The sequence below is a fragment of the Peromyscus eremicus genome, chromosome 1 (assembly GCF_949786415.1).
Source record: "Peromyscus eremicus chromosome 1, PerEre_H2_v1, whole genome shotgun sequence".
Taxonomy (NCBI): Eukaryota; Metazoa; Chordata; class Mammalia; order Rodentia; family Cricetidae; genus Peromyscus; species Peromyscus eremicus.
In genome coordinates, this window is record NC_081416.1 from 148,832,957 (window position 1) to 148,845,538 (window position 12,582).

The 12,582-nt window shown below is 47.9% G+C and overlaps 1 protein-coding gene across 1 annotated transcript in view; it reads left to right on the top strand.

Moving 5' to 3' along the window:
- The window catches only part of Nav2 (neuron navigator 2), a 371,946-nt gene that overhangs the window by 127,505 nt on the left and 231,859 nt on the right, over positions 1 to 12,582 (top strand). Inside the window, exon 3 of the mRNA XM_059274283.1 lies at positions 3,101 to 3,153. Coding sequence (XP_059130266.1) covers positions 3,101 to 3,153 — 53 coding nt within the window. The remainder of the gene's footprint in view (positions 1 to 3,100; positions 3,154 to 12,582) is intronic.

Here is a 12,582-nt window from a genome sequence, read left to right on the forward strand (position 1 = left end):
CATTTGCATCCCTCCCTATTCCTGGGCCATCAGGAGCCAGGGATGTTCAGAACATCAGTTTACAAGCTGTTAAAATGTACTGTGTGCTTTGAAGTGGTATAGAGAGGTTCAGAGCTTGGTGTCACTGTCCTGACTGAAGGTATGTGTTGACGCATTCCAATCACTAACTTGTCGCCCTGTGTGCAGACAGGTCACTGCATTAGTGGGGTTGAGAACGCCTTGAACATGCTGGGATAGATAATTGCCATTGGTTCTTAGCGATGCCAGTTTAATCATGGCTGAGCGCTCTGCAGACAAATGTCTGCTTCTTTGATTATCTGATTTGGGGCTCCAACCAAACCAACTCCCTGCCCTAAGTTAATGTGTTTGGCTCTGAAGGGCCAACACCACCACTGCTGATTCTAGCACTGTAAGTATTTATGACAACCATAGAAATATTTGGGGATTTAAGTCAAGAAGTATTTAAATTATATAAAAATAGAAACTAGGTGGCCCAAGACTTAGCCTTGCTCTTTTAAGAATTTGAGTTTGGATTAGCCATCTGACTTCCGTCTTTGTGTGGACTCTCTGAGTGCTGATAAGTAGGCTGCATCCTGCGGGTTTATTTCCACTGTTGTGAATGGCAGTATTAGGTCATAGGAGCTGTGATGTTTGAATTCATAGATGGAATGAGTACATTTATGTGACAGACTGCCAGTGAGAATTAGCGGAGTCGTTAGACCAAACTCTTTCATTTCCATTGAACAGGATCCTTCCCACTCCCCAAATGACTCTTTAGCAATCCCAGCTACCCATCCTGCTCTGTGATGAGGAGCCAGCAACATGGGTCCTGGCCAAACCCAATGAGGTGGACACTGACTGGTCAGGTGCATTTATCAGAACAGTGATTCACAACTCAGGCTGTTGCAAGCGTGCAGTGGAGATACCTTCACCATCAATTGGCCAGGACCACACACTAACTCTAACGTAGGAAGGTTGATGGTCAGCCTTTGTGCTTGCTCCAATTTCCCGTGTGTGAAGGAGCGCCATCTGTTCAGAGTATTGGGTTGTTTTCCTAACTTCAGTGTGTCCATCTGTATATACTAGCAAAGAGGCAGCTGCCTCAAAACCAGCAGCAAAGCCTTGCTTCCTTGAGATATTCTGAATACTCACTTCTTCATTCCATTTGACAAATATTTCTTGAATGACTGCTATGCTGGGCACTGCCCGAAGCCCTGAGATTGTTGTAGGAAACAAGGCAGGCGGAAATCTATGTTCTTGCAGCGTTTATAAGACAGCAGTCTGTTCTGGATACTTGTATCTTCTCATGAACTAAAGAACAAATGTCATTCTGCTCATTGACCAGCTCCTCCCCTTTCTCTCTTCCCTCCACAAGTGATTGAACCCAGTGCCTGTGTGTGCTAGGCAAGTCCTCTACTACTGAGCCATGTCTCTGGCCAACTGGGTGCCGTTAATCATCTTTCCTTGATATTCCTTTGGTCTTAAGGCTTTCAAAAACTGCTTTCTCTGTGTCCTGACATTGAGTAGAGTTGAAAATCCTCAACTACATCTCTGAAGATTGAAATTCCCCTGGTGGGTCACTACCCTGTACATCTAATCATTTTGGCATGCATAAATCAAGCAAATCTGTATTAACCCGGCTGGCTCGTGCCCCGAGCTTGCTTTCCATCTTCGTGATTCTCTCTCAAGATAGAACACAAGAGAAAATGTAATCATAATCTGAGCTGCTGGAGGGCTGGTATTCTGAAATCTTTGAAGGCTCTGATGCCATTATCCTTTTTAGATGGATTTTAGTCTTTCCTCTTGGTGGAAGTTGTAGCCATTAGAGTCATAATAGTCTGATGAGAAATTTGAGGGAGTGGGGAAGAATTGGATTTGCAGACATTTTTGAGCTCTGAGACGATGCAAGACATAGCCTTGGCATGTCTGCCAGGCTCTCAAAGCCTGGGTTGGGGAGACGGGAAGAGGGGGTGTTCCATGTGAGATTAGTAGGTTCGGGTTAGGCCAGAGCTAAGTGCCGGAGAGCAGAGACCCCAATACACGCTGCCCTCCAGTGACATTCTTAGGGCACAGGGATGAAGGCTTATTTCAATAAGAAATTCTAGCCAAGTTTCTGCGCCTACCGCACATGGGGTCCTCAAGATGAGAGTCTATCATACACAGAGCACCTACTGTGTGCTGGGCACTGTGCTGGTTTACCAGTATCCTGCCATCACATTTTCACTGCTCCTTTTGAAGTAGGCGGTATTAGCTTCTTTACATAGAGGAGGAGTATACGGCCTAGAGAGGTTGAGCAGCATGGCTGAGGATCTCTAGAGGTGATGCAAACAAACAGCACTACTAACTTTGTCCTGTTGCTCCCACTGACCCCTCTCCACAGATACCCTGGTTGTATTTTCCTAGGAATTCTACCTCTACGTGGTAAATTGCATTCACCATAGGAAGCTGGATCTCTCCTCCTCATTCATGCATGATTCCTGTTCATTCAGGGCACCCCCTTTCTTTCACTTTTCCCAGAAGCAAGGTGCTTGGGCTTCAAGCATGTGTGATTTGCTTTGTGGTCTTGGTCAAGGTGTTCTGGGGTCTTACTCTCCCCGTCTTCTCATTTCCCTCCCCTGCGTGATGTCAGGACAGCCAAAAGCAACACTGGTACTTCTGGACACAGCTGCTCTGAGCAGCTTTTATTGGCTTCTGTCCCCACCTGCTGAGTCAGAAGTGGGCCAATCCCCTCAGAACCATCCTGTCCTTGTGGAGAGGCTGCAGTTAAATCTGTGTCTTTGTAGCCTCCTAAGCAATTCTAGCTAGCTCACTGTTTCCCGGGTCAGACATTGCCATGATGTCCCGTCATGGCAAGATGATTGTCACTGCAGTTGTCTCTACTTGAAGTGATGATGACCTTGCCCCAGCTGTCCCTGGAGGATGGCAGCTTGATGAGTAAGTCTTGCAGCTTGCTAGATGCGGCTCAGCATTTCACACACAGCCTTGATCAGACGGACCCCAGTGTGGGCCTTAGCCCTTGGCTGGACTCAAGCGTTCTGACAGTCGGTCCTGAGTGTGTCTCCGTGGTGTTTGTTTTGCTAACTTGTGTTTCCTTTTACAGCGAACGACAAGATTGAAGACATCAATGGCTGTCCAAAGAACAGATCGCAAATGGTAAGTGGGTCCATCGGTAATGTTTGTGTAAGGTTAGCAGGCTGGGACGCTAAAAGACCTGACCAGCTTGAAAAACATTCACACCAGAAGCTCTGCTCCATGGGGTTACTTAGGTTAATTCCCCATCAGCCACCCCCAAGTAGCTGTTCTTTCTGCTTCTGACACATTTGTTGGCATTCTTTAAGAAATGGGTGTGACATCTGTATAGATTGTCAGGCGGCAAACATCCTTTCTGTTGAAAATAAATCATACAGAGTGGGCACAAACACATGCATGCTTAGAGCATGGACACTCCATGACTCAAAGATCTGTGATCATTTCTGCCTGTGTGGGGTACAGAGATTCAGATGGGGTGGTGAGATCTTACTGATCAGTGTGGGACATGTGGTCTGGTTTCCTGTGAGGATGAAAGAGACGTGAAGTTGGCACTGTGGTGGTAAGTGAGAAATGAACAGTGGCGTCCGGACTCTGCTCGGCAACCTTGACAAGTGCTATCCTCACTAGTGTGATGCATTTAAGCTTTTAAAAGGCAAACACTAATCTGTAGTTAGTTTAGTGTGTTCTCTCCTCATGTTGCCAAGTCTTTGAATTCCTATCGATCACTGCGTTGGGGGAAAGGGGGCCTGTGATGTGGGAGCATTTACTACTTCACCCAGAGAATGCATGTTGTCAGAGTCTGGTAGGAAGTTCAAAAACCTGCACATGGATTCGCTTCCAGAAATCTAAAGAGGGGCGTAAAATAGTTTTCCATCCCCACCCCACTCCCCACTGCTTGACAGGTGTCACAGAGATCCCAGAGTGCCTGGCATTTCTCAAGTTCTCTTTAATTTTCTGACAATTTTCTCTTTAATTTCCTGAAGAGTTGGACAGAAGGCAGCCTTTTTAGACAACTTTTTAAAATGCACAGAATGTATTTTTATTATAAAGTGCTCTGTGTGTGTGTGTGTGTGTGTGTGTGTGTGTGTGTGTGTGTGTGTGTGTCTCAGAGTGTCATTTTCCAGTTTACGTCTGAAGCAAGTTTCTTCTCTGGGGCGAGCCTCTGGAGGCCTTGTCTCTTTTTCTTTGATCCACAGACCAGCCATTCCTTACGTAGGAAAATCCCCAGACAGGACTCTGGGAACTGCTCTGACTCTTGGGAAGCCTTGGCTGCTATTTTTACTAGTGCTACTGCAGCTGTCTAGTGTATTAATAATTGAAAAATTTTGGACACTAGAAGACTTAATTTTAGTACAAGCATTTTACGTACACGGGACTATCTTCATGTAAAAGAGAGGCATTCCTTTCCTCTAGGACCGATATCAATGCATTTGTCCTAGCCCATTGTCGTGAGTGTAGAGCTGACATTTGAAGGTAGGCAGCTCCTTATTTTATTTGGTACAAATGTATTTTCTGCACAGTTTATTGGAAATGCTGCTTGTTATTAAAGTCTACTTTCAAGCTTATAAAATATCACCATCTCAGACTCTTCTGTGAAAATTTATTTTTATCTGCAAATGTGTTTGTTATAAATACTATCACAACAGCAAGGCAATCCTGTGGCTTCCCCACAACTCAGCTATGTTAGTACTTGGAGGGAGGCAGTGTGGGGTTTTTTCTTTTTTAGAACAGCAATATGAAAGTCTACAGTTGCCTGTGATAATTGGTTGCAGTCTGGGGTGGGGAGGCAGACAAAGTCTCACGGCATACAGAGCAGAGAAGGGTTCAGCAAAGATGATGGGAGTCTCGGAAAATGAAGAATGTATATGATAGCCATTCTGTTCTGTTGAAAATGAGGATGATGATGATGTGTACAACAAGGATATTGCCCTTTACAGTGACATAAATCAGTGACAGATGCATGAGACAGAGCTACCAGGTCATGTAGGATGTGAGATGTTGCTTTGACTGACTGAATAATTATGTGTGTGCATACATGCCTGTGTGGGGTGCATGGTGTGTGTGTAAACATTCACGCACAGTTAAAATGTCTGTATACCTGTCAAATGTAGTTTGAGATTATGCCAGCCACCATCTCTAGATTCCTAAAAAGCTAATCTCTCTGTTAGACATTATTATTGTTGTTATTGTTGTCGTTGCTATTATTATTATTGTTGTTGTTTTGTGAGTAGTTTTTTTGTTTGTTTGTTTGTTTTCCAAGATAAGATTTCTCTGTGTTTCCCAGGCTGCCCTAGAACTTGCTCTGTAGACCAGGCTGGCCTCTGCCTGCCTCTGCCTCCCAAGGGCTGGGATTAAAGGCAGGCACCACCACCGCCCGGCCACATTCTTTAGGGTGATCAGTGATGACCCTTTGCTGTTGTTTGAAGGAGAGCATCGTTTGGGTGGAGGGAAGATGACACACAGTGAGATAAGAACTTGCAATGGCTGGTCCGCAGGGCGGGTGAGTGACTCTCTCAAATACGGAAAACGAGTATCCACCAGGAGCCTTTAGGAGAGGAACTGAGGAAAAGCAACTGTTCCAAGCAGAGGGCTAAAGCTTCAGCTGGACAGTGAGCTTCGTAGGAAGAACAAACCTGGAAGAGAGACCACTTTCCTCCCTTCCAGTGCCCCGTGCACAGGCTGGCCGGGAGCGCTAGTTTCAGCCCCTGCTGTGAGCCCCACTCTCCTAGAAGCCCCACTCTTTAGAAAAGCATGGAAAAGTGAGAACACTGGAAATGGGCTGGAATTCCAGGGGTAGAGGCACGTAGACAAGAGGGACATGATATTGCATCCTATCAGCTTGTCAGTCAGCCAACAGAGTGTCTCCTGGTGCCAAGCCCTGAGCGAAGCCAGGTGAGGAGCAAGCAGCAAGAAGCGGTCTCTGCCCACAGGACAGTCAGATGCCAGGGCAAGAGAACAGTTAGAAGACCAGGACTCTACAGCCCATCCCAGCCCAGGGCAATCATTTCTGAGGCAGGTATGTGGGAAGGCTGCAGCTGTGAGTCCCTTCTGGCTGCTCTGCAGTGTCTGCCCTCACCCTGCTGTGCCCATGATGAAAAGTGGGGCCTGGGAAAGACCGAGGTATGGCTGGCCTCGCAGACATGGAGGCCTGTGTAGACCTGGAATGAACCTGCTTCCTTTTCCACCTCCAGATTGCTGCTTCTGGGACAGTTCCAGAGCAAAGCTTTCTCAAGGATAAGATCCAAGGCCGTCGGCTTGGATGGCAGTTTAGCCGTGGGATCTAGGAACTGCAAACCTGCCCAGCTGGAAGGAAGGAGTCATTGATTGCTTGTGTCAGCGTTAACATATGGTGGTGCTGTTTGGTTATAAGCCCTTCTGTGCTGGGATATTCAGCCCTGGTTGGCTGTGGCTGCCACGGCACTGCCCTTTGCAAGTAGAGGCTTGGGTGCCCGGTTGTTGAGTACTAATCCCCAGGACTCAGCCTGATGTTCATCCTTCAGCATCCGTGACTCTCAGTGCCCAGCTCTTCAGAAAGTGAAGCTTGACATCGTTGATAAAGTGCAGGCTTCACTTTTCCAGAGCAAGCCTGACTTTGGCTTGTTTTTATGGATCCAGTCTGACTTTGAATCTTCTGGAGCCAAATCCTTTGACATAGATCTCTAGAAACATCATTCCCCGCCCCGCCCCCACTCTGTTCCCCCCATCAAACATGTTCCATTGACCCTTAAGTAAGTTTGTGTGTGCGTCAAAGCTGGTTGAAATGTTTTGGCTGTATGATGTTGCCATGGTAACCGAGGGGGCATCTCTTTGGCCTTCAAATGATTTGTTCAGCAGAATTAAGTGTTAGTTTGGAAGAAAAACATTGCTTGGAGCTCAGCCAGAGGGTGCTGAGCAGCCACTGGGTGGCTCCTTCTCGCCTATAACTCAATGTCCCATGAGATCTCGGGGTAGGGGGGAGGACTCTGTTCCCTGTGGAGCCTTGGCGGGTGGTGGTTTTCTCTTTTTTATTATTTTAAGCAACTTGACTTTCTGTCCTCATGTGGGGGAGGCATGGAGCTGGGTCTTTTAGAAAGGGGACCCACACCTCCCTTTTCCTCCAGCTAGGCCTCCATTCCAACTGCCTGTTGACCCCTCTGTGGCTCTCTGGGAATCTTCTTGCCTTTTCCCCTGGAATACCTAGACTGAGGACTGCCTGAGTTGTGAGCCAGGCAAGATTCAGCTCCTTCCTGCTGTTCTGCGGCCCGGAACTAATCATTTAATCTTTGAAGCCTCAAGTTTCCTGTCCTATGAAGTGGGAATGATAATAGCATATAGCTCATGAAGTTTTTTGTGTGTGAACTAATGGAGCCATGAAAATACTGATAGCTGATAATAGTTAAAATGGTGAAATGCACTAAAGCAGACAGTGTTTGCTCCAGGCACTGTTAGAGTCCCGGGTGAACATCCTTAGTTCACCTCCTTGTAGCCAGCAGCTGAGCTTGTCCCCGCTTCTCCCTGCTTCCTTGGCAGTTTTCATGGTGATGATGCTGATGCCATCATTTTAGTGGTTCATGTCTTTAAGGATGTAGACCTCTTGAGAAATTGGAGGGAAAATGCCAATCCTCTCCTCCTCAAGTGATAGAGACCCAGAATTTTGCATACAGCTTAGCAGATCCCAGAGGTTGACCCATTGCCCCCTGGGGCTCTAGAGACCTCAGGCTAACTCCAAACCCCTCCTCCTTCTTAGACTCTGCCCTGTGGAAAATGCTAATACCCAGGTTGCTAAGACAGAGTCTGCACATAAGTACAGATAAGGGGATGGCAAGACTCTGCAGGCTTTTCTCCAAGTTCCATGGGAAGACCCCCCCCCCCCCGCCTCGCCAAAGTTATGTGTAGAACCCCCATTCAGTAGTGATAAAAGCTGAATTGCTGCTACAAGAGGGGTAAGCAGCTTAGAGCAAGCCTGCCCTGGCCAACCTTTCCAAGGCCAGCATCTGAGGAGACACAGGGAAGGAGCGAGGTGGCATTAGGCCTCAGGGCCAAGGCAGCAGATGCCAGCTCTGGTCTTCCTTCCTCTCTTCCCTCTGTGCTTGGATTATTACAGGGTATGTCATTTCTGTTACCACCAGGATCAGGACAGCACCTGCCTGGTAGCATTGCACTTTACAGTTTCCGCAAGATGGTCTGTGTGCTGGGCATGGGGTACCACTCAGTATAGTTAGTTCTTCAGATGATGAGTTGTTAGAGAAACACACAGCCAGCATGGTGTCCAGCCTTATCTATTAATCACGCCTGGCCCAGTCCCTTCTTCACAGCGTGACCCCGATAATCCACTTAGTTTTAGCTTTTCACTTCTCTGGAACATGTGAGAGAGGAAAACCAAAAACCAAAAACCAACAACAAAAAAACTCACAGAGCAAGCATCACATTTCCCCGACTGGTACCGAGTGCCAGGAGCCCACCTGGATATGTGCAGTTCTCAACACTGTTGTGTAGTTACTTTTCTCATTGCTATGACAGATACCCGAAAAAAGGCAGCTAGGAAGGGGGGCTTATCTGGCTCAAAGTTTGAGGGTACAGTCCATGGCGGCGGGGAAGGCATGGAGGCGGGAGCTTAAGGCAGCTGGGTCATGCTGTTCCTGAATTCAGGAAGCAGGGAGAGATGGATGCTGGTACTCAGCTCACTGTCTCCTTTTTCTTCAGTCTGGGATCCAGCTCATGCAATAGTGCCTCCTGGACTGGGTTGAGTCTTCCAACTCACTTAAACCAATGTAGACGCTCCCACACAGAGATGCCCTTGTTTCCTTGGTGATTCTAAATTCCATCAAGCTGACACTATTAGGGATCATCACGGCTTTAAGAGGGAGGGATGGTTCTTAATCTATATTTGCATATGGGAACTGAGGATTTGGGGGAACAGGTTATTCACCCAGGAGGAGGAAGAGTTGGGGTCTTTGCTGACATGGAGAAGGGACACAGTAAAGAATAGTGTATTCCTCCTCACACATCCTTGTTCTCCATGTGTATTGACCTGGGAGACAGCAGCAGTCAGACTTAGCTAGGAGTTAGCAGGAAGGGAGGGGTCTGAATGTTTCTGGGAAAGGCCTGAGGTGACCTGTCACTGGGAACTCATGTGCTGCCATGGGCAGGTGGCCCCTAGTTGAGATGCCTCTGGGCGCCAGGTCTCTCAGCCTCATGCTCTACAGAGCCTCCTGGGCCAGGAGAGGGACATCTGCAACCGGATCAAATTTCTAGGCACAGTGACCAGGAGCCCTCCAGGCAGCTGCCAGCAAGCCAGCAGCATGCCTTGGGAGTGTCTGAGATCCTCGGGCAGCTGAGCTGCCCCTGCACCAGGCTCCTGGGTCTATTTTTACATGGCCTGAAGGACACACACATGTTACCAAACCAAGAAGGAATGGGGGAAAGCTCAGAGACCTCTCAGAGTTTATAGTAAAATACAAAGAAGCCAGGACCAAGAGTGGCAGGGAGCACCCAGAGTTTCCCACCCAGTGGCCATTCCACCATCCTGGTTTGTTTGAGCTGTTTGTTATATTTTAAAGGTGGTAGCAGTCCATGTCTGTCTCTATACCTTAGGCCCCTGTTTTGTTTTATTTTATTAAGGTTTGTTTTTATTTATGTGTGTATATGTCTGTGTATGGATTTATTGATGAGTGAGTGCAGGTGCCCAAGGAGCCCAGAAGTGTCAAATTGCCTAGAGCTAAAGTTACAGGTGCCTGTGAGCCGCCTGACTTGGGTGCTGGGAACTGAACTCGGGTCTGTTGAAGACTGCTGCTGGCTCTCCATTCCTCTTCTGCACACTCAAGAATAGCTAGAAGGACTGTCCTCTTTAGCCCCGCTGCTGGACACCTTAAGGTGTATGAAGAAGGCGGGGTGTGTTCAGGTTTTATACCTTGATATGTATTGTCTGGTCTCCTAGGGTGACCTTCTGCCTGTCCCCTCTGGGCCAGCGAGGCCGTTAATGCTCGGGTCAATTGTTTCCAGAAGAGCTGACGTAACTAGGGGCCTGTGTGTGTGTGTGTGTGTGTGTGTGTGTGTGTGTGTGCGCGCGCGCGCGCCAGAGTCATCCTTATAGGAGATACGTATCTCACCTGAGCTGCACAGGCCTCTGCCAGAGAGATGACTGACACACAACAGGTAGTTGGTGCTTGTCTGGTAGACAGACAGACCAAGGAAGGAGCTGGCACAGGTGTGTTTGTGGTAGAAGGTCTGCAATGTGAGTTATTCCTATTTCGTCACCTTCAGCTAGGCCGCAACTGGCACCCTGGGTAGCAGCGTGGAAGCTGTTCGCAGGAGCTCAGGAAAATTTCGCAATGTTCTAGACACTTCTTCCCTTCTCTTAATTCTTTGAGTTCAGGAAAATTTTTGCAATGTCCTAGAAAGTCCTTTCCTTCTCTTAATTCTTCCTAAATTGATCTAGAAGAGTTGCATAGGAAATAGCACTTGTCAGGACACGTATCTCATTTTCAGTTTGAGTTCTTTTGTTGGTGTTTTAAGCGGCATGCCGAAGCATCCCATGGGACGCTACCAGAGATTACCACCGAGCTGACAAGGATGACAAGCCACCATTCCGAGTGCTTCAGACGCTGTGCTTCATTTTAGTCTCCTCACAGCTCGCAGGGTGAAGAGTGTATGTCGTTCACTCCATTAAGTTTAGTGAGGAGTCAGGAGCTCTGCAGCGCTGACTGGGGGTCACTGTAAAGAGCACGCCCCTTCTTCTCTCCCTCCTCGGAGCCGATGTTCCTAGTGTTCTCCGACTGTTTACATACAGTATTGTACAGGAAACACACCTTGCACGCACTGTGTGCTGAATACTGTGCCGTGACACCTTATGTTAACTGTTTTCCGATATCCTGTGGAGGCGGACATGATCACTTCCAGTTTGCAATGAAGGAAACTGAGGCAGACAACAGTTGAATAGCTTGTCTGAGGCCACCCAGCTCTAATGACTGGCACGCCGAGGCTCACGTGCCGGAAGCCTGACTCTAGCAAATCCCTTATTATTACACGTTGTTGTATACGGACAGTGGTCAAAAGAAGAGGACTGACTGTGACTCAGGGGTGGAAGTGACATTGTCCTACCCCCATCCCCTTACAGAGGCATTGCAGAGGTACAGGGTGAAGACAGATGAGCATGGGCTGTAATGGGGCAGGGCCGTTTGATGTGTGAGCTGAGCAAAGCCCAGATCTCTCTGAGGCAGCTTCTCTCTTGTGAAAGGGGGAGAATGGAAGCTGCCCCTAGGCAGGCTGTGAGGGTAGAGGGGGGCCGGTATGAGGGGCTCATGTCAAGTGTACATGAGATGGAAATTCCCATTGGATGCCACCCACCCACTCCCTATTGATCTGTGCAACCAGGGTGAGCACAAGGATTTTTTAAGGGGCAGGAAATAATAGAGCCCGACGGATACCATACTGCCAGCTTTGGGGACAGGCAGGGGCCATGAGCCATGGGATACAGGGGTACTAGAAATATAGGGGTACATCCTGCTGTAGAGGCTGCCCAAATGGACACAGCTCTGAAGCACAGATGGACAGAGCTTGTGAGCTTAGCTCTCTGAGGTCTATATGGGACGTCCGACCCTTGTAGAGTAATGTGTTGTTCAAACCTGTTAAGCTTGTAGGGATTGCTCATAGGAGCATCAGGAAGCTAACACACTCTAGGATTCAAGCACAGTGACTTACCAGATGAGAAGGGGAGTTCCTGGGGTCCTTGGCCACAGCTAGCCAGGCTCTTTCCTGTAAGGCTGGCTTTTCTGGGAGGTACCCCCACTGTTTGCATAGATGAGGAAGGAGAGCAAGGAGCTCTCCATGCCTGCACCCTCTGAGCAGGCGCAGGTAGGAGGCCTATAGAGCAGTTACAGTTCACTTTTGGCACATTCTCCTCCCCCATCCCCTACCCCTGCATCACAGGTACCCCAGACTCTGAGCAGCCATGAAAGGCTGCGCCACTTCATCTGAACTCCCAGAGCTGATGCTGACGGATACAGTTCTTCTGCAAATGTAAACTTGGGTGGGTCATGCTCCCCGACTCACGTGTGTTTGTCTTGTAATTGACATGATGTTTAAGCCATTTTTACGAGAGACTGATCATATTTTATGTGTTATTAAATAACGCCAAAGCTCTGTCTTGCAAGTGGCCTGTTTTCCATCTCTTTGCCTTGCTCCTGGCATTGGGCTATCCAGGTTCCACGTCTTCAGCTCATGTTTCTCCGATGGAAGAGCTAAACTGTATGTGATCTGACCACCTGGGGACTTACCAAGGGCAGAGGCAATGCTGCTCTTCAGATTTTTTTAATAAGTGTAATACTTTAAAATGCTTGAAGATTTTTCCAAGTTGTCCTAGGCCAAGAAATTCTCCCATTCTGTATCTTCTCTTACAGTTTCACTTAGTTTTATTTATTTATTTTTTTTAATTTAATTTTTTTGAGACAGGTTTTCATCAGGTAGCCAGGCTGGTCTGGAACCCACAAGCTACTCTGGCATCATAGCTGTGCACCGCCATTCCCGGCTCACATCACAGTTACGAAGGGGTTTGAGAAGACACCAATGTAGCAG